The 22,761-nt window shown below is 44.6% G+C and overlaps 1 protein-coding gene across 1 annotated transcript in view; it reads right to left on the bottom strand.

Moving 5' to 3' along the window:
• Positions 1-8,173: 8,173 nt before the first annotated feature.
• The window catches only part of asap1a (ArfGAP with SH3 domain, ankyrin repeat and PH domain 1a), a 206,090-nt gene continuing 191,502 nt past the window's right edge, over positions 8,174-22,761 (bottom strand). The window contains exons 22-28 of the mRNA XM_029642272.2: positions 21,817-22,048; positions 18,828-19,004; positions 16,308-16,374; positions 13,368-13,432; positions 12,573-13,075; positions 12,152-12,274; positions 8,174-11,171 (exon numbers count right to left, since the gene is read on the bottom strand). Of these exons, the coding sequence (XP_029498132.1) occupies positions 11,097-11,171; positions 12,152-12,274; positions 12,573-13,075; positions 13,368-13,432; positions 16,308-16,374; positions 18,828-19,004; positions 21,817-22,048 (1,242 nt within the window). The 3' untranslated portion in view covers positions 8,174-11,096. The remainder of the gene's footprint in view (positions 11,172-12,151; positions 12,275-12,572; positions 13,076-13,367; positions 13,433-16,307; positions 16,375-18,827; positions 19,005-21,816; positions 22,049-22,761) is intronic.

Below are 22,761 nucleotides of genomic sequence, written 5' to 3'. Positions count from 1 at the left end.
GCCCCCATTTTAAATAAAAACTCATTTCTAGTAACTTTGAGAAAAGGATTTAGACAAATCTTAACTTGCAAATGTACAAGGATAAGGGGGGCCTTGCAGTGGGGAACTTACTCTGGTACAGTCCAATCATTCTTGGGGGCCATGGCCATTCATACTGTACTGAATACTGGTGTGACTGTAATGTGAATATATTCAATTAAACTACCATTTTGTACTTTTTCCTCTGCTACTGTATGAATAATTTCCCAGTATTTTTCTCACTTCCCCTATTTCAGGATGTTACTACTGCTGCTCTACACACGGTATGGTTTGAAACTTAGCAAAATATTTTCAATGTATAATACAGTTACTTTACTGTAATAATAAACAGAAACATACGGTTGAAAACATTTACAAAAAATGTTGGTATGGCAGGTCAAACTCAAATCCACTCTACACAATTATCAAAAATAAAATCATGGCTGCCTCTCTCTTGCATGAAGTTAACACATGCAATACACTATTACAGATTTTTTTATTTTTTTTTATTTCACCTTTATTTAACCAGGTAAGCAAGTTGAGAACAAGTTCTCATTTACAATTGCGACCTGGCCAAGATAAAGCAAAGCAGTTCGACACATACAACGACACAGAGTTACACATGGAGTAAAACAAACATACAGTCAATAATACAGTAAAAAAAACAAGTCTATATACAATGTGAGCAAATTAGGTGAGAAGGGAGGTAAAGGCAAAAAAGGCCATGGTGGCAAAGTAAATACAATATAGCAAGTAAAACACTGGAATGGTAGTTTTGCAATGGAAGAATGTGCAAAGTAGAAATAAAAATAATGGGGTGCAAAGGAGCAAAATAAATAAATAAATTAAATACAGTTGGGAAAGAGGTAGTTGTTTGGGCTAAATTATAGGTGGGCTATGTACAGGTGCAGTAATCTGTAAGATGCTCTGACAGTTGGTGCTTAAAGCTAGTGAGGGAGATAAGTGTTTCCAATTTAAGAGATTTTTGTAGTTCGTTCCAGTCATTGGCAGCAGAGAACTGGAAGGAGAGGCGGCCAAAGAAAGAATTGGTTTTGGGGGTGACTAGAGAGATATACCTGCTGGAGCGTGTGCTACAGGTGGGAGATGCTATGGTGACCAGCGAGCTGAGATAAGGGGGACTTTACCTAGCAGGGTCTTGTAGATGACATGGAGCCAGTGGGTTTGGCGACGAGTATGAAGCGAGGGCCAGCCAACGAGAGCGTACAGGTCGCAATGGTGGGTAGTATATGGGGATTTGGTGACAAAACGGATTGCACTGTGATAGACTGCATCCAATTTGTTGAGTAGGGTATTGGAGGCTATTTTGTAAATGACATCGCCAAAGTCGAGGATTGGTAGGATGGTCAATTTTACAAGGGTATGTTTGGCAGCATGAGTGAAGGATGCTTTGTTGCGAAATAGGAAGCCAATTCTAGATTTAACTTTGGATTGGAGATGTTTGATATGGGTCTGGAAGGAGAGTTTACAGTCTAACCAGACACCTAAGTATTTGTAGTTGTCCACGTATTCTAAGTCAGAGCCGTCCAGAGTAGTGATGTTGGACAGGCAGGTAGGTGCAGGTAGCGATCGGTTGAAGAGCATGCATTTAGTTTTACTTGTATTTAAGAGCAATTGGAGGCCATGGAAGGAGAGTTGTATGGCATTGAAGCTTGCCTGGAGGGTTGTTAACACAGTGTCCAAAGAAGGGCCGGAAGTATACAGAATGGTGTCGTCTGCGTAGAGGTGGATCAGAGACTCACCAGCAGCAAGAGCGACCTCATTGATGTATACAGTGAAGAGAGTCGGTCCAAGAATTGAACCCTGTGGCACCCCCATAGAGACTGCCAGAGGTCCGGACAGCAGACCCTCCGATTTGACACACTGAACTCTATCAGAGAAGTAGTTGGTGAACCAGGCGAGGCAATCATTTGAGAAACCAAGGCTGTCGAGTCTGCCGATGAGGATGCGGTGGTTGACAGAGTCGAAAGCCTTGGCCAGATCAATGAATACGGCTGCACAGTAATGTTTCTTATCGATGGCGGTTAAGATATCGTTTAGGACCTTGAGCGTGGCTGAGGTGCACCCATGACCAGCTCTGAAACCAGATTGCATAGCAGAGAAGGTATGGTGAGATTCGAAATGGTCGGTAATCTGTTTGTTGAATTTGGCTTTCAAAGACCATATAAGGGCATGGTAGGATAGATATAGGTCTGTAACAGTTTGGGTCAAGAGTGTCCCCCCCTTTGAAGAGGGGGATGACCGCAGCTGCTTTCCAATCTTTGGGAATCTCAGATGACACGAAAGAGAGGTTGAACAGGCTAGTAATAGGGATGGCAACAATTTCGGCAGATAATTTTAGAAAGAAAGGGTCCAGATTGTCTAGCCCGGCTGATTTGTAGGGGTCCAGATTTTTCAGCTCTTTCAGAACTTCAGCTGAATGGATTTGGGAGAAGGAGAAATGGGGAAGGCTTGGGCGAGTTGCTGTTGGGGGTGCAGTGCTGTTGACCGGGGTAGGAGTTGCCAGGTGAAAGCATGGCCAGCCGTAGAAAAATGCTTATTGAAATTCTCAATTATGGTGGATTTATCAGTGGTGACAGTGATCATCAATCTATAAACTCTATGAGCTTGGAGAGGCACTCTCTCTCTCATGGAACTCACCTTTACGACACGTAATCACTGTGATGAAGTGGTAGTGGTGGAGTCCTCTGATGGTTATGGTTACCTGTCCCATTTCACTGCTCGTGATGGAGAACTCTGCTGGTTATGGTTACCTGTCCAACTGCACTGGAATTAGAGGAGACCTCTGCTGGTTATTGTTATCTGTACCAATCCACTGCCCATGATGGAAGCCTCTGCTAGATATGGTTACCTGTCCCACTCCACTGGTAGTGGTGGAGTACTTTGCTGGTTAGGCTTACCTGTCCTACTCCACTGGTAGTGGTGGAGGCCTCTGCTGGTTATGGCTACCTGTCCTACTCCACTGGTAGTGGTGGAGGCCTCTGCTGGTTATGGCTACCTATGTCACCCCTCTCCACTGGTAGTAGTGGAGGCCTCTGCTGGTTATGGCTACCTGTCCTACTCCACTGGTAGTGGTGGAGGCCTCTGCTGGTTATGGCTACCTATGTCACCCCTCTCCACTGGTAGTAGTGGAGGCCTCTGCTGGTTATGGCTAACTGTACTCCACTGGTAGAGGTAGAGGCCTCTGTGGTTATAGTTACCTGTCCCACTCCACTGGTAGAGGTGGAGGCCTCTGTTGGTTTAAGGCATCTGCTGGTTATGGCTACCTGTGTCACTCCACTGGTAGTGTTGGAGGCTCTGCTGAATATGGTTACCTGTCCCACTCCACTGGAAGTGGTGGAGACTTCTGCTGGTTTTGGTTACCTGTCCTACTCCACTGGTTGTGGTGGAGGCCTCTGCTGGTTATGGTTGCCTGTCCCACTCCGCTGGTAATGGTGGAGGCTTCTGCTGGTTATAGTTACCTGTCCCACTCAACTGGTAGTGGTGGAGGACTCTGCTGGCTATGGTTGCCTGTTATACTCCACTGGTAGTGGTGGAGGCCTCTGATTGTTATGGCGACATGTCCCACTCCACTGGTAGTGGTGGAGGCCTATGATGGTTATGGTTACCTGTCCCACTCCACTGGTAGTGGTGGAGGCCTATGATGGTTATGGTTACCTGTCCCACTCCACTGGTACTGGTAGTGGTGGAGGTTACCTCTGCTGGTCGTGGTGGAGACTATGGTTGGCCTGCTGTTATACTCCACTGGTAGTGGGAGACCTGGGTTTAGGCCTCTGCTGGTTATGGCTTACCTGTCCCCTCCACTGGTAGTGGTGGAGGCCTATGAATGGTTATGGCTACATGTCCCACTCCACTGGTAGTGGTGGAGGCCTCTGCTGGTTATGGTTACCTGTCCTCACTCCACTGGTAGTGGTGGAGGCCTATGATGGTTATGGTTACCTGTCACCCCACTCCACTGGTGGTGATGGAGGCCTGCTGGTTATAGTTACCTGTCCTCTGTCACTCCAGTGGTAGTGGTGGAGGCCATTGCTGGTTGTGGTTACCTACTCCACTGGTAGTGGTGGAGGCCTCTAGCTGGTTATAGTTACCTGTCCCACTCCACTGGTAGAGGTGGAGGCCTCTGCTGGTTGGTTTAAGTTATCTGCTGGTTATGGCTACCTGTGTCACTCCACTGGTAGTGGTGGAGGCTCTGCTGAATTATGGTTACCTGTCCCACTCCACTGGAATGGTGGAGACTTCTGCTGGTTTTGGTTACCTGTCCTACTCCACTGGGTGTGGTGGAGACCTCTAGTGGTTATGGTTACCTACGACACCCCACTCCACTGGTAGTGTTGGAGGCCTCTGCTGGTTATGGCTACCTGTGTCACTCCAGTGGTAGTGATGGAGGCCACTGCTGGTTGTGGTTACCTATCTCACCCCACTCCAATGGTGGTGATGGAGGCCTATGCTGGTTATAGTTACCTGTCCCACTGTGTCACTCCACTGGTAGTGTAGTGGGTTACCTGTCCCACTCAACTGGTAGTGGTGGAGGCCTCTGCTGGCTATGGTTGCCTGTCCTACTCCACTGGTAGTGGTGGAGGCCTCTGCTGGTTATAGTTACCTACGACACCCCACTCCAATGGTAATGGTGGAGGCCTCTGCTGGTTATGGTTACCTGTGTCATCCACTCCGCTGGTAATGGTGGAGGCTTCTGCTGGTTATAGTTACCTGTCCCACTCCACTGGGGATGATGGAGGATTCAGCTGGTTATGGTTACCTGTGTCACCCCACTCCAATGGTGTTGATGGAGGACTCAGCTGGTTATGTTTCCTGTGTCACTCGACTCCAATGGTAATGGTGATGGATAGTTACCTGTCCCAGGGGATGATGGAGGATTCAGCTGGTTACCTGTGTCACTCCAATGGTGGTGATGGAGGACTCAGCTGGTTGTGGTTTCCTGTGTCACTCCAATGGTGATGGAGGCCACTGCTGGTTGTGGTTACCTATCTCACCCCACTCCAATGGTGGTGATGGAGGCCTCTGCTGGTTATGGTTTCCTGTGTCACTCCAATGGTGATGGAGGCCACTGCTGGTTGTGGTTACCTATCTCACCCCACTCCAATGGTGGTGATGGAGGCCTCTGCTGGTTATAGATACCTGTCCCACTCAACTGGTAGTGGTGGAGGCCTCTGCTGGCTATGGTTGCCTGTCCCACTCCACTGGTAGTGGTGGAGGCCTCTGCTGGTTATAGTTACCTGTCCCACTCAACTGGTAGTGGTGGAGGCCTCTGCTGGCTATGGTTGCCTGTCTCACTCCACTGGTAGTGATGGAGGCCTCTGCTGATTATGGCTACATGTCCCACTCCACTGGTAGTGGTGGAGGCCTCTGCTGGCTATGGTTGCCTGTTATACTCCACTGGTAGTGGTGGAGGCCTATGATGGTTATGGCTACATGTCCCACTCCACTGGTAGTGGTGGAGGCCTCTGCTGATTATGGCTACCTGTCCCACTCCACTGGTAGTTGTGGAGTACTATGATGGTTATGGTTACCTGTCCCACTCCATTGGCAGTGGTGGAGACCTCTAGTGGTTATGGTTACCTACGACACCCCACTCCACTGGTAGCTGTAAGGCCTCTGCTGGTTATGGCTACCTGTGTCACTCCACTGGTAGCTGTAAGGCCTCTGCTGGTTATGGCTACCTATCTCACCCCTCTCCACTGGTAGTGGTGGATGCCTCTGGTTACCTGTGTAACTCCAATGGTGGTGATGGAGGACTCAGCTGGTTGTTTCCTGTGTCACCCCACTCCACTGGGGGTGATGGAGGATTCAGCTGGTTATGGTTACCTGTGTCACCCCACTCCAATGGTGTTGATGGAGGACTCAGCTGGTTATGTTTCCTGTGTCACTCGACTCCAATGGTGGTGATGGAGGACTCTGCTGGTTATAGTCACCTGTCCCACTCAACTGGTAGTGGTGGAGGCCTCTGCTGGTTATAGTTACGTGTCCCACTCAACTGGTAGTGGTGGAGGCCTCTGCTGGTTATAGTTACGTGTCCCACTCAACTGGTAGTGGTGGAGGCCACTGCTGGTTGTGGTTACCTATGTCACCCCACTCCAATGGTGGTGATGGAGGCCTCTGCTGGTTATAGTTACCTGTCCCACTCAACTGGTAGTGGTGGAGGCCTCTGCTGGCTATGGTTGCCTGTTATACTCCACTGGTGGTGGTGGAGGCCTATGATGGTTATTGCTACATGATGCTCCCGTGCTCAGGTCTGTTCAACGCCGGTCCGACCAATCTGATTCCGCGCTTCAAGAATACTTCGATCATGTGGATTGGGATATGTTCCACATTGAGTCAAACAACAACATTGATGAATATGCTGATTCGGTGAGCGAGTTTATTAGCAAGTGCATCGGCGATGTCGTACCCACAGCAACTATTACAACATTCACAAACCAGAAACCGTGGATTGATGGCAGCATTCGCGCGAACCACTGCATTTAACCAGGGCAAGGTGACCGGACACATGACCGAATACAAACAGTGTAGCTATTCCCTCCGCAAGCCAATCAAACAAGCTGAGCGTCAATATAGAGACAAAATAGAGGCACAATTCAACGGCTCAGACAGAAGGTATGTGGCAGGGTCTACAGTCAATCAGGACTTTCTCCTATAGAGCTCCATTTTTATGGAACGGTCTGCCTACCCATGTCAGAGACGCAAACTCGGTCTCAACCTTTAAGTCTTTACTGAAGACTCATCTCTTCAGTGGGTCATATGATTGAGTGTAGTCTGGCCCAGGAGTGGGAAGGTGAACGGAAAGGCTCTGGAGCAACGAACCGCCCTTGCTGTCTCTGCCTGGCCGGTTCCCCTCTTTCCACTGGGATTCTCTGCCTCTAACCCTATTACAGGGGCTGAGTCACTGGCTTACTGGGGCTCTCTCATGCCGTCCCTGGAAGGGGTGCGTCACCTGAGTGGGTTGATTCACTGATGTGGTCATCCTGTCTGGGTTGGCGCCCCCCCTTGGGTTGTGCCATGGCGGAGATCTTTGTGGGCTATACTCAGCCTTGTCTCAGGATGGTAAGTTGGTGGTTGAAGATGTCCCTCTAGTGGTGTGGGGGCTGTGCTTTGGCAAAGTGGGTGGGGTTATATCCTGCCTGTTTGGCCTTGTCCGGTGGTATCGTCAGATGGGGCCACGGTGTCTCCCGACCCCTCCTGTCTCAGCCGCCAGAATTTATGCTGCAATAGTTTGTGTCGAGGGGCTAGGGTCAGTCTGTTATATCTGAAGTAATTCTCAAGTTGTATCCGGTGTCCTGTGTGTATTTAAGTATGCTCCCTCTAATTCGCTCTCTTTTTCTCTCCCTCTTCTCTCGGAGAACCTGAGCCCTAGGACCATGCCTCAGGACAACCTGGCCTGATGACTCCTTGCTGTCCCCAGTCCACCTGATCATGCTGCTGCTCCAGTTTCCACTGTTCTGCCTGCGGCTATGGAACCCTGACCTGTTCACTGGACGTAATACCTTGTCCCGGACCTGCTGTTTTGGACTCTCTCTCTACCGCACCTGCTGTCTCTTACTCTGAATGATCGGCTATGAAAAGCCAACTGACATTTACACCTGAGGTGCTGACTTGCTGCATTATTATTTACTGATTATTATCTGACCCTGCTGGTCATCTATGAACTTTTGAACTTCTTGGCCATGTTCTGTTATAATCTCCACCTGGCACAGCCAGAAGAGGACTGGCCACCCCTCAGAGCCTGGTTCATCTCAAATTCTGGTCTTTCTAGTGGGGTTTTCCTTGCCACCTTGCTTCTACATCTGCATTGCTTGCTGTTTGGAGATTAAGGCTGTGTGTCTGTTCAGCACTTTGTGACATCAGCTGATGTTAAAAGGGCTTTATAAATACATTTGATTGATTGATTACAAGCTCCTCCTTCTGACCTACGAACCTTTTCTCCCCCAACAATCAACACGCAGACTCCGTTCCCCCACAGCGGGCCACCTTTCCATCCCCCAGGTTGAAGCTCCAGAGCTTCGGTCACAGGGCCTTCTCCTAGGCTCTGTAACTCTCTCCCTCCAGCCACCCATGACTCAGAGTCCATCACTATCTTTCAGTCCCCCCTAAAGCTTTTAAATGAAACAAGCATTCACAATAATTCAACATAAAATCTTTATTATTCGATGAATAATGGAGTCATGGTTCTGTCCTCAACACACAATATCAAACAATGAAGCCAACACACATGCGGAACATGGGTAGCTCTGCATCCAGTTATTTCACAATAAAACAAATATCAAACTAGCCTTCTAAAAAGCACGGTTTGGCAGTGCCAGTCCAATATACATCCAACTTGAGTGAGGAATAACACAGGCGCGGAATTTGACTTGAATTTGATGCATTAGAATATGTTTAATTAATTATTACCCATGTCCAGCTTCTGGTATAATTCTAGATTAAATAAATATTCAAGTAAATGTAAAAATCTAGAGGATTTGGGAATCAGCCAATTGATTGCCATGGCTTAATCACTCCTCCATCAGTGGGGCCCCACTGGTTTTGCCTGTGCTGAAATCACACAAACTTTGTTGAGAAATGTAACAAAAAGCCTGGTCTAAAGGGGCTGTGATGAAAGCTTCAATTCTCATCACACATATTAGGAACAATAACAAGACGTGCTAACAAATTTTCCCCCACAAGGAATAACCTAGCTGAATGAGCTACTGGTAAACAGTCAATGCCAAACACAAGGATAGTGGTGTAGCTGTCAATGACACAGTTTTTTTTTCTACCCCAAACAGAAACAAACATACATTTACACTCAATACACAATAAAAGGTGTCTCCATTTAGCAATCACTAACTATAGTCATAAGAAATGTCACTGACCATCAACATCAAATATAATACAAGAAGCATTAATAGTTCATCTTTCCTTTCCTGTTAATACGACAACAGCTTTATTTTAAACTAAGGCAAAACCTTGTAACTAAAAATGGCATCTCATTCAGAGTCATTTTCACACCTCCGTCAGTCACAGCAAATTCCTCCATGACAAATCTAAACAAACATAAAAATGAATCATATTCCACCGTAAAATTGAATAAGAGTTAAAAAAAAATCTATAATAATCCTGAAGCTTAACAACATGACCTCATGCTTCGGCCTGTATTCAAAAATCCACTACAAATCATCCATTCTGTTTCCAACAAGACCGTTAAGTAATACGGCAAGACAACTCGGCAAAGATTTGTACTTTCTGGCATAAATTAAAAACGAAAGTATTGGGTCAAATCCAATGCAAAGTGAAACTGTCTGTATTTTCATGTTATGGGTGTGCTTGTCATCAGCAGGGACTGGGGAGTTTGTCAGCCTCAAATTTAAAACGACAATATCTCCAAATGATTATGACTTAAAAACCTCCAACTATAAATGATAGAAATTCATATACAAAAATTGAAAGCATTTAATAAGAACTAAAAGGTGTGCAACATGAAAATGACCTGGTTTGACTGTTTCAAGTTATCTATAAGGGTGAGTGACTAATTGTGTACTGTTTTGGTGGAGTGAATGTACAAGACAACTCTCATTTGGCTTCAGTCATGGCTGCTGCATTTCTTAATGGGCAATATGAAAAATGTGGCTAAATGAGGAAGTTCAGTCCCCCTTTAACCATTAGTTGGGCAACTTCATCCTTCTCCGTTGAAACTTGCAGACCAATACTGATGGAAGCCCGGTATGAAACGAAGCATCTATCCTCAAGCTATAATTTGTATCACACACAATGCTTGGTTTGATTACAATTTTCATATTTGATCTTGTGAAACAATGTGTGTGCATTAGTGTGAGTGTGTGTATGTGTAATACCATTTTCACTTCATGGATTGATACTCTGGTCAAGCAGGGGAGATTTCCATGAAAATTCACGTTTCACAACAATCTCAAGATTCGTTAAGTGCATATTTCTCGCACTATACATGTAATCATATAATATCACAATTAAGGTGAAGGAGAACTACTAACAACTGGGGGATTGATGCAGTAACTGTGGCAGCCGCCAGCACTACAACAAATGGTTTGACTTCCTAGGCTCTTAATCGCTTTATCGCTCAAATCAGCATTGTATAATTTACCGTGACAGAAAAGTCTCTTCAAATGGATCCCATTATAAGCAAAAATAAAACAAACACATTTTATATTTGTCATGAATAAATACTTCCTCCAACCTTTCAGTCTTTCAGCTATCTCAAAACTCACTTTGTTGCATTGCCAAATAAACAGGCCAGTAGAGAGAGAGGATATGTGCCATAAGGGCTAATATACTGTATATTATCTGAGTAACAAACTCCTTATCAAATCTCATGATCATGAACTACTTTCAAGAGTTCAAGAGATGATAATGACATAAAACAGTCAAGCTAAAATGGTAGACCGTTGGAACAAGAAGAAGATAGCCCTACCTTTCTGAGCAAGCTGGGTCAATGTACATATGCACACTTGTATAGAAGTACAGAAATATACACTCTTAGGTGTGCATATGTATGTACAAAGACACACTTACATGGACATACATAGATTTGTTTATCTATACACAGGGGCGCAGGGTAGCCTAGTGGTTAGAGCGTTGGACTAGTAACCGGAAGGTTGCGAGTTCAAACCCCCGAGCTGACAAGGTACATATCTGTTGTTCTGCAGTTAAACCCACTGTTCCTAGGCCAGTTAACCCACTGTTCCTAGACCAGTTAACCCACTGTTCCTAGACCAGTTAACCCACTGTCCCTAGACCAGTTAACCCACTGTCCCTAGACCAGTTAACCCACTGTTCCTAGACCAGTTAACCCACTGTCCCTAGGAGGTCATTGAAAATACAGCTACAGCATTGAGAAATTCTGAGGAAAGCTACTGCAAACCCAGTTTCATGCTGGGTTGCTGCTACGGTAATACTGGTAGGCAGGATATCACAGTTTATATATAATACGTCTTCATTGCAATGAGGCTGGGTTGGATTCTTTGTTCGCATTTGTTTCACTTCTGCCTAAAGTCTGATGTGAGGCTAGATTAGAGGAATGGTCTCTCCGGCTGTCAGTCGGACAGAATGTGCACAAAGGACATGGGGAAAACCCCTTTCCTCTCGGGATGTCCTTCTATGTGCCCGATCTGAAAGAGATAAAATAAAGAGATGGATAATGATGAATACATTATGCATATTTTACTTTGACAGCTTCACAATGAGGCTGACATGAGTGACACATACATGAGTATACTCTCATACTTCAATCATTTGGTGTACTTGGTTTTTTATCTTTACTAATGATCCCTGATCTAAAAGGATTGGAAAGGAGAAAAATTCATGGCAGAAGCTTCCCCTAGCCTACCTGACAACTTCTGCCATACAGTATCGCCGTCACCTTTCTGGTATAATTGTTTACAATTTCGTCATTTAGCAGACACTTTCATCCAGAGTGACTTACAGACAGTTGTCAGTCAGCCTAGTCCTCTTAGATCATCAAAGAAAGGCAATGGATTTGGTTACGTTCAGGAGTGTGCAACCTACTGAATGTTGCAGATAGAAACGCTTTGAATACAACTTTGAATAGGGATTCCTTACTCTAAATGTCACAGAGGCCTCTGTTCATATATTAATTTCTTAGCAATCCACAATATTGTGCCCCACTGAACGGGGACCAGATTTCAAACCTCTCATCAACAGTTTATGGCTCTCTTGAAATGATAAATATGTCAAATGTAAGCAACACTGTGGAGTTACTTTTCAAACTCCTCCTCAAACTCCCAGAGATACTTCTTAGTTCTCAGAAGAAGCTTCATTGCCATGAATGCTGACAGGTGAGGCTGTGGCCACATTAACATTTTGTGTCCGAATATTTCAGACGGAGCCAATGCTTTTTCAATAGGATAAAAATCCGTTGCCAGATGAATGTCAACACAGATGGTTGTCCAACAAAACCACACAAATTGTCAGTCTTTTAACTTATGCAACTCATCTGAACTCATCCTAAAAAAAAAGAGATGAGTTGCACTTTTGATGGACAAGAACAGACAATGATGTACGCCATATAGGATTTGATCCATGTTCATTTATGAGTGTGGCTGCAGCCTGATGCAGGACAAATACTCACCCACCACTCCGGGTCCTCTTCTCCTGTGACGATGATAACCTCTCCCTCTGCAAAGGTCAGCTCATCATCGTTATCTGCCTGGCAGTCGTAAATGGTCTTCACCCGTCTAGTTTTACTCTTCCCCTGGTTGAAAATGCAATAAGCTTAGTATGTTTACATTACCGTCAGAGTACATTGATATATTTTCAAATGGTGTATGACTTGATAAAATTATACTTTGAGTTATATATTTTTTTCTTGTTAAAACCAGTTCAGCCTTGAAAGGTTTTAAGCAGGGTTGAAGGCAATGTTTACACATTCTTGGTAAACGCTGCATATGTCAGCTTAATCGGAAATGACCTAACGCGGATCCTCCGCGATTTCGGATTGAATCCAGCCATAGGTGCTACAACAAAAAGCACTATCTTTAGTCAGCACTCACAGTGTTGATCTTCCGAGGCAGCGGCACAGGCATTTCCACTGCACATGGCGGGGATCCATTGGTGTCCTCACTGGCCTGTCTGGGGGATAGCTCCCCCTGTTGACTGCAAGACTGCTTGTCCATCGCAGTCTGCACGGCCTCGCCCGGAGGGAGCCGCTCAATGACAGGGGGCTTTGGAGGGATGTCGCTCAGTTGAGGCTTGGGCGGGAGGTCCTTGAGCTGCGGTTTGGGCGGGAGATTCGACAGTTGTCGTTTCGGGGGTCGGTCAGAGAGCTGGGGCTTGGGGGGAAGATCTGACATCTGGGGCTTGGGAGGCAGTTCACTTAGCTGCGTTTTTTCTGCCAACAGGGCCCTCTGAGGGGTGTCTCCGGGGGTCTGCAGTGGCTGGGGCGATTTTTGGTAAGACTCTAGTTGGGCGCAGGTTGATCTCTGTAGAACCTCCGGAGGTTGGCAGAGCTTGTCCACTGAAGGGAGGTGGATAGTGTCGATCTTCCGTAGTGCCACTTCAAAAAGACAGGGTGAGGCATTAAAAAGTGTCAACTTGCATCAACTTATTTTGGTATATTTTGGGTTAACAGTATCCTTAATAAATTGTACACATGTAGTGCTGGTTTCCCAGACAAATGAAGCTTGTCCAGGACTAAAAAGCATGCTCAATGGGGATTCTCCATTGAAACATTGTTTTAGTCCAGGACTAGGCTTAATCTGTGTCTGGGAAACTGGCCAGTAATCTATACTGTGTGATTTCTTTCATTGTTGCACATTTTCTGTCAAATAAGAGAGAAAACATAATACCTTTTTGAGGTAGTTTGGGTAGAACCCTTGGACCAAGTGTTGACTTTGTATTACTAATGGTAGCGCTGAAAGAGAGATACGATGACCCATTATACAATGTGATCTTAGCCTCTGAAGGTTGAGGGGTCCATTTCTGAATGTTTGCATGCACTGTGTAAGTGCTTCAGTTCTAAGCCATCTTTTTGGTTGTTGACTCTCATAATCAAATCAAGTTATATTGGTAACATGGGGTCTGGTCTATCACGGATTACAAAAAGAAAACCAGCACCGTCACGGACCAGGATGTCTTGCTCCCAGGCAGACTAAATAACTTTTTTGCCCGCTTTGAGGACAATACAGTGCCACTGACACTGCCCGCAACTAAACATGCGGACTCTCCTTCACTGCAGCCGACGTGAGGAAAATATTTAAACGTGTCAACCCTCGCAAGGCTGCAGGCCCAGACGGCATCCCCAGCCGCGCCCTCAGAGCATGCGCAGACCAGCTGGCTGGTGTGTTTACGGACATATTCAATCAATCCCTATCCCAGTCTGTTGTTCCCACAGGCTTCAAGAAGGCCACCATTGTTCCTGTTCCAAGAAAGCTAAGGTAGCTGAGCTAAACGACTACCGCCCCGTAGCACTCACTTCCGTCATCATGAAGTGCTTTGAGAGACTAGTCAAGGACCATATCACCTCCACCCTACCTGACACCCTAGACCCACTCCAATTTGCTTACACATTCCAAATAGGTCCACAGACGATGCAATCTCAACCACACTGCACACTGCCCTAACCCATCTGGACAAGAGGAATACCTATGTGAGAATGCTGTTCATCGACTACAGCTCGGCATTTAACACCATAGTGCCTTCCAAGCTCGTCATCAAGCTCGAGACCCTGGGTCTCGACCCCGCCCTGTGCAACTGGGTACTGGACTTCCTGACGGGCCGCCCCCAGGTGGTGAGGGTAGGCAACAACATCTCCTCCCCGCTGATCCTCAACACTGGGGCCCCACAAGGGTGCGTTCTGAGCCCTCTCCTGTACTTCCTGTTCACCCACGACTGCGTGGCCACGCACGCCTCCAACTCAATCATCAAGTTTGCGGACGACACAACAGTGGTAGGCTTGATTACCAACAACGACGAGACGGCCTACAGGGAGGAGGTGAGGGCCCTCGGAGTGTGGTGTCAGGAAAATAACCTCACACTCAATGTCAACAAAACTAAGGAGATGATTGTGGACTTCAGGAAACAGCAGAGGGAACACCCCCCTATCCACATCAATGGAACAGTAGTGGAGAGGGTAGTAAGTTTTAAGTTCCTCGGCGTACACATCACAGAAAAACTGAATTGGTCCACCCACACAGACAGCATCGTGAAGAAGGCGCAGCAGCGCCTCTTCAACCTCAGGAGGCTGAAGAAATTTGGCTTGTCACCAAAAGCACTCACAAACTTCTACAGATGCACAATCGAGAGCATCCTGTCGGGCTGTATCACCGCCTGGTACGGCAACTGCTCCGCCCACAACCGTAAGGCTCTCCAGAGGGTAGTGAGGTCTGCACAACGCATCACCGGGGGCAAACTACCTGCCCTCCAGGACACCTACACCACCCGATGTCACAGGAAGGCCATAAAGATCATCAAGGACAACAACCACCCGAGCCACTGCCTGTTCACCCCGCTATCATCCAGAAGGCGAGGCCAGTACAGGTGCATCAAAGCTGGGACCGAGAGACTGAAAAACAGCTTCTATCTCAAGGCCATCAGACTGTTAAACAGCCACCACTAACATTGAGTGACTGCTGCCAACACACTGACTCAACTCCAGCCACTTTAATAATGGGAATTGATGGGAAATGATGTAAAATATATCACTAGCCACTTTAAACAATGCTACCTAATATAATGTTTACATACCCTACATTATTCATCTCATATGTATACGTATATACTGTACTCTATATCATCTACTGCATCCTTATGTAATACATGTATCACTAGCCACTTTAACTATGCCACTTTGTTTACAATCTCATCTCATATGTATATACTGCATTCAATACCATCTACTGTATCTTGCCTATGCCGCTCTGTACCATCACTCATTCATATATCTTATGTACATATTCTTTATCCCCTTACATTTGTGTCTAAGGTAGTAGTTTTGGAATTGTTAGCTAGATTACTTGTTGGTTATTACTGCATTGTCGGAACTAGAAGCACAAGCATTTCGCTACACTCGCACTGACATCTGCTAACCATGTGTATGTGACAAATAAAATTTGATTTGATTGGACATACACATATTTAGCAGATGTTATTGCGGGTGTAGCGAAATGCTCGTTTTCCTAGCTCCAACAGTGCAGTAATATCTAACAATTCACAACAACACATGCAAATCTAAAAGTAAAATAATGGAGTTAAGAAATATATAAATATTAGGACGAGCAACGTCGGAGTGGCATTGACTAAAATACAGTAGATTAGAACACAGTATATACATATGAAATGAGTAAAGCAGTATGTAAACATTATTAAAGTGACAAGTGTTCCATTATTAAAGTGGCCAGTGATTCCATGTCTATGTACATAGAGCAACAGCCTGAAGGTACAGGCGGTGATACAGCCTGACAGGATGCTCTCAATTTGACCATTTTAGATCGTCGGTGATGTGTACGCTTGACTGAGCGCAAGACATCGGTGTCCGCGACGTGGCTGGTTTTCCCTTTGTTTCGTAGACCCTGCCACATAAGTCTTGTGTCTGAGCCGTTAAATTGCGACACAGTTTGTATTCGACCATATTCCAAAATACGTAAACTGTAAGTCATCCACAAAATTAAATACCCCTTTAATTGTCAGCATTGTTGATAAATGCATCTGCTAAATATACGATTGGAACTATTGCGCTGAGCCTGGAAAGGCTGAATGAGTGAGTTGAAGCAGCGGGGATGGTACTGTACCTCTGCTGCTGCTCAAACTGGTTTCCAGGTGAGGTCCTGTTTGTAGGCGGGGGAGTGGACACGCTTCCTGTGTGGGAAACAGAGTGAAGATTTATGGCCACATGCCTTACCGGGGCATGCTGGGATTTGGAACATACATTTTTGGATTTTTAAATTAATTATATACAGTGTACAGCTATTAATACTTGAAGAATATAACATCAGAAATGCCTGATGAGCTTAGTTTCAATGTCATTGATGTTCAGTCCATATATCAATAGCTCTGTCTATACGTTTGAGCGCTAACATTTCTCCAGCCCCATCCCTCATCTTTTTAAAGTGGGGGGTGGGACCGATTTATTGTTATTTCAATCCAAACTACCCCTTTAAAGGGACAGTTAACTCCAAAATCAAAGGTTAACAGATATTTTCAGACATCAAAAGATGAGATAAGTCCATGGCCATGTATCAGAATGGAAAAGATAAACACCATATATTTTCTTGATTTCATTGAGTTTTACCATCAAGGACCACTTTGGAAACAAGTATATTAATTAAGGCTTTTAAGTGCTTATCTTCTGGGGATCCAAGGAACTGCTTGTTGTATTATTTGTTATGGAAAGAAGTGGAGGGCGCTTAACCAACATTAGTCAAGGTGCAACCCAAGTTAACATCTTTGAAAAAGAAAAGGTGCAATGATTGCACACTATCAGAAATGTAGATGAAGACCATTGATGAAGGCCCAAACGTCAAGCTTTTAATAGTGTCTTAAATAAAATAACATGTTTTTAATGGTGAGTGAGTGTTGCACCTTTTCAATGTATAATCATAGATCATTATGGAACTGTATAATAATAAGATATGAGAGGCCCTCCAGCTGATATATTAATGATATATGCCAACCATGCCTTTTTGCTCAGTCATACAGTTTCACAATGCTCTAAGACTGTATCCATTAGTTAATTGATGTTTATAAACCAATATAATACTTCATAACAAAGGATCTTCAAGAAAGTTTTGCCTGAATTTAATTGCTTGAATTCCAATGGAGAGTTTGTCAAAATGAGTCATATGAATTACAATTAAAAACTTATATGGGTGTTAACACATAAAGGGGTGGTTTTCCAGACACAGATTAAGGCTAGTCCTGGACTAAAAAGTATTTTCAATGGAGATTCTTCATTGAACGCACGATTTAATATCCAGGACAATGAGTAATCGGTGTCTAGGAACCACCCCAAAATGACTCAAATGTAAACTATTAAACTTGGTTGATCGTAAGGAAAAATACATAATATGTATCAGCAATATGTGACAGTGGGAATGCATTCAGCACTTGGCCTCTATTTCATTTTTTCTGCTCGCAGAGGAAGTGAAACAAAATGAGAAACAAAGAGGAACAACAGAAGGGTCAAAGTCAGCCTCTCTATTTGGGCTCTGATCAAATCAGCAGAGAGACAACGTTATGGGACGTTCAGATATAAATATGTTCTGTAGAACAAACATGCCTCTGACACGTAGAATAAGACATCTCGTCAGCTCTATTCATAGCATTTCTTCTGCAGCGTTTGACCATTTTTCGCTACTGAACATGGCCCTGGGGTAAACTATCGAGCACATATGGTAGAGTGCAAAATGAGTGGGAATTGAATGAATAGGCTGTTATCAATAACATAATGGTGGTGCATTCCATTCCCAACTGGTGCAAGTGTAGCCCAATCTGATCCAGTAAACCATAGATTTCCCCTTTAGAGACTATTCATTGGAGATTTGAGTAATACTAAATATAAGGAAGAAGACAATGTACTCTTTTCTCTGTTGTGTGTTCCGTCTGGTGTTCAACCTTCCCAAGTTCTCTCACGTCACCCCGCTCCTCCGCTCTCTCCACTGGCTTCCAGTTGAAGCTCGCATCCGCTACAAGACCATGGTGCTTGCCTACGGAGCTGTGAGGGGAAGGGCACCTCAGTACCTCCAGGCTCTGATCAGGCCCTACACCCAAACAAGGGCACTGCGTTCATCCACCTCTGGCCTGCTCGCCTCCCTACCACTGAGGAAGTACAGTTCCCGCTCAGCCCAGTCAAAACTGTTCGCTGCTCTGGCCCCCCAATGGTGGAACAAACTCCCTCACGACGCCAGGACAGCGGAGTCAATCACCACCTTCCGGAGACACCTGAAACCCCACCTCTTTAAGGAATACCTAGGATAGGATAAAGTAATCCTTCTCACCCCCCCCTTAAAAGACCTAGATGCACTATTGTAAAGTGGCTGTTCCACTGGATGTCATAAGGTGAAAGCACCAATTTGTAAGTCGCTCTGGATAAGAGCGTCTGCTAAATGACTTAAATGTAAATGTATGTTCAGGAGGATGCAAAGTTACAGAACATCCAGATAGAAAGGGATCATGTGAACCATATCTTATTGTATGTAGTGTAGAACAGGGAATCACGTCAGCACTATGTACTTCTATATGCAAGGTTCACAACATGTCACTGGAAACATGCACAGTGTTGTTTTAAACTTTTCGACCGCCGTCCCACTCACCCCAACCGGTCCCACCTGTGCTCTGGGGGCCTTGCAGGACTGGGCTGGGGGGGTCTGAGAGGGTACGCTTGTGCCCGGGGGGAGGGGGTGGGGGTCTCTTCTTAAGGGTGGAGATGCCCCCGCTGCCTCCAGTCTGGGAGCCCAGGGGAAGGGAGGTAGGCGGGCCAGTAGAGGGTGCTAGAAAATACAGGGAAAGAGGCATGCTGTGATTGGTTAAAACAAGAGGGCAAAAATCTAGATTTATGGAGGCATGCTACAGAGCTGTTATCTATGATCAAAGCCATATTTAATTCAGAAAGAGGGTAACTGTAAAGATGCAAAGATTGAACAAGATGTTCAAGTTGATTTCTCTGACACAAAGCGGAAGGCACTATCAATCTATTTTGACATTAACAAACTATTCAAAAACACTGGATTATTCCATGCATGAACTGCATAATTGTTAAAAACTCTGTACATCAGTCAATCAAATGTATTTATAAAGCCCTTTTTATATCAGCAGATGTCAAGCTGGGATTTTGGAACATACATTTTTGCATCTTTAAATTAATTCTATAGAAATGCGGGAAATAAGGGAAAGGGGGATACCTAGTCAGTTGTACAACTAAATGCATTAAACTGAAATGTGTCTTCCGCATTTAACCCCTCTGAATCAGAGAGTTGCGGGGGGGCTGCCTTAAATCGACATCCACGTCTTCAGCGCCCGGGGAACAGTGGGTTAACTGTATACAGTGTACAGCCATTAATACTTGAAGAATATAACATCAGAAATGCCTGATGAGCTTAGTTGCAATGTCATTGATGTTCAGTCCATATATCAATAGCTCTGTCTATACATTTGAGCGCTAACATTTCTCCAGCCCCATCCCTCATCTTTTTAAAGTGGGGGGTGGGACAGATTTATTGTTGTTTCAATCCAGACTGCCCCTTTAAAGGGACAGTTCACTCCAAAATCAAGGGTTAACAGATATTTTCAGACATTTTTTTTTTTTTAATTTCACCTTTATTTAACCAGGTAGGCTAGTTGAGAACAAGTTCTCATTTGCAACTGCGACCTGGCCAAGATAAAGCATAGCAGTGTGAACAGACAACACAGAGTTACACATGGAGTAAACAATTAACAAGTCAATAACACAGTAGAAAAAAAGGGGAGTCTATATACAATGTGTGCAAAAGGCATGAGGAGGTAGGCGAATAATTACAATATTGCAGATTAACACTGGAGTGATAAATGATCAGATGATCATGTACAGGTAGAGATATTGGTGTGCAAAAGAGCAGAAAAGTAAATAAATAAAAACTGTGGGGATGAGGTAGGTGAAAATGGGTGGGCTATTTACCAATAGACTATGTACAGCTGCAGCGATCGGTTAGCTGCTCAGATAGCTGATGTTTGAAGTTGGTGAGGGAGATAAAAGTCTCCAACTTCAGCGATTTTTGCAATTCGTTCCAGTCACAGGCAGCAGAGTACTGGAACGAAAGGCGGCCGAATGAGGTGTTGGCTTTCGGGATGATCAGAGATACACCTGCTGGAGCGCGTGCTACGGATGGGTGTTGCCATCGTGACCAGTGAACTGAGATAAGGCGGAGCTTTACCTAGCATGGCCTTGTAGATGACCAAAAGATGAGAAGTCCATGGCCATGTATCAGAATGGAAAAGATAAACACCATATAACTTCTTGATTTCATTGAGTTTTACCATCAAGGACCACTTTGGAAACAAGTATATTAATTAAGGCTTTTAAGTGCTTATCTTCTGGGGATCCAAGGAACTGCTTGTTGTATTATTTGTTATGGAAAGAAGTGGAGGGCGCTTAACCAACATTAGTCAAGGTGCAACCCAAATTAGCATCTTTGAAAAAGAAAAGGTGCAATGATTGCACACTATCAGAAACGTAGATGAAGACCATTGATGAAGGCCCAAATGTCAAGCTTACAATAGTGTCTTAAATAAAATAACATGTTTTTAATGGTGAGTGAGTGTTGCACCTTTTCCTTTTCACCCCAATTGTATTTTTTTTTAGGTCTGAAAACATCTGACAAACGTTGATTTTGGAGTGAACCTTCCATTAAGATAATGCAACACTTTAGTTGAAGGACCTTGTTATACTGCTTTCGAACCAGTCATAGAGCATTATGGAACTGTATAATAATGTACATCAATCAATCAAATGTATTTATAAAGCCTTTTTACATCAGCAGATGTCACAGTGCTGTACAGATACCCAGCAACAAAAAAAAAAGCTATCCATTCAGATATAGAAGCACTGTGACCAGGAAAAACTCCCTAGAAAGGCAGGAACCTAGGAAGAAACCTAGAGAGGAACCAGGCTCTGAGGGGTGGACAGTCCTCTGGCTGTGCCGGGTGGAGATTATAAGAGTACATGGCCATTTAGGCCAGACCGTTCTTCAAGATGTTCAAATGTTCATAGAAGACCAGCAGGGTCAGATTAAATTCAATTGACGCCGACTAGAATTCAATAAATCTTTCCAGAGTTGTTTATGCATTGTCTTTGTTTAATTAAAAGCTATGCTTGTTTTACAGACGTTTGTCTGGTACAATGAAATATTCCCTGTTACAATGGAATATATATACAATGGAATTCATATATTTGGATTTAACCTAAACCTGTCTTTGGTTTTATTGTGTATGTGAAAAAGAGCTACTATTTTAACATGGCAATGTGGGCGTGATTGAGTTGAACGCCAAGTGTTGGGTGTATTGGTGGCGTAGCCTGCAACTATAACATTCCTTGTTAAGACTTATGGAAACTGTGCTGTGATCCTCCATAACACCTTTCTCTTATTCCGCCCTCCAAAAAGCAGCAATCTTTCGGTTGACAAAGAGACCTGATGTATTTTATAAAATACATGATTCTCAGTTGCTACTGCCATAATCAGCACCATTGGAAAGACTCCTATGCAAAGCGCATTTATTTTTTCTTTATATAATAGATTAAAATTAGATGAATAATATTATTCATATTACCTTTCCCTGCTGTCCTGCTGGGTAGTGTAGTCCCGTCAGGTCCTGGTGAGGGAGACATGTCTGTGGAGGTGTTGTAGACTGGGTTGGCAAAGGCCCCGTAGGATAGGCGCTGTTTGTCCCTGTGAGGGGTGTAACCCCCCGGGAGTGTCAGCTTGTCCTGAGGGGAGGACATACTGGAGGAGTGGCCGAAGCTCTGGGGCTGCGGAGAGCGGTCTTTTTTCACAGGACTTGGCTGTGAGGGGTCAATAGTAAGAGGTCAGAGACTGCTCATACCTATCCAGGACTGCAAGCAGAATGGCATCATATTCCCTATTGTGAATAAATACAGTACCAGTCAAAAGTTAGGACACACCTACAAATTCAAGGATTTTTCATTATTTTTACTATTTTCTACATTGTAGAATAATATTGAAGACATCGCAACTATGAAATAGCACATATGGAATCATGTAGGAACCAAAAAACTGTTAGATTTTAGATTCTTCAAATATGCCACCCTTTGACTTGATTGAATGCTTTTCCAGCCGTCTTGAAGGAGTTCCCACATATGCTGAGCACTTGGTGACTGCTTTTCCTTCACTCTGCGGATCAACTCATCCCAAACCATCTCAATTGGGTTGAAGTTGGGCGATTGTGGAGGCCAGGTCACCTGATGCAGCACCATCAATCTCCTTCTTGGTCAAATAGCCCAAAAACAAATGATAGTCCCACTAGGCGCAAACCAGATGGGATGGCATATCAATGCAGAATGCTGTGGTAGCCATGCTGGTTAAGTGTGCCTTGAATTCTAAAAAACAGACAGTGTCACCAGCAATGCACCCCCACACCATCACACCTCCTCGTCCAATCTTCACGGTGGGAACCACACATGTGGAGATCATCAGTTCCCCTACTCTGCGTCTAACATGGACATTGCCTTTGGAACCAGAAATCTCAAATTTGGAC

Source organism: Oncorhynchus nerka, linkage group LG9b (assembly GCF_034236695.1).
Source record: "Oncorhynchus nerka isolate Pitt River linkage group LG9b, Oner_Uvic_2.0, whole genome shotgun sequence".
Taxonomy (NCBI): domain Eukaryota; kingdom Metazoa; phylum Chordata; class Actinopteri; order Salmoniformes; family Salmonidae; genus Oncorhynchus; species Oncorhynchus nerka.
This window is presented reverse-complemented; position numbering and strand designations above follow the sequence as displayed.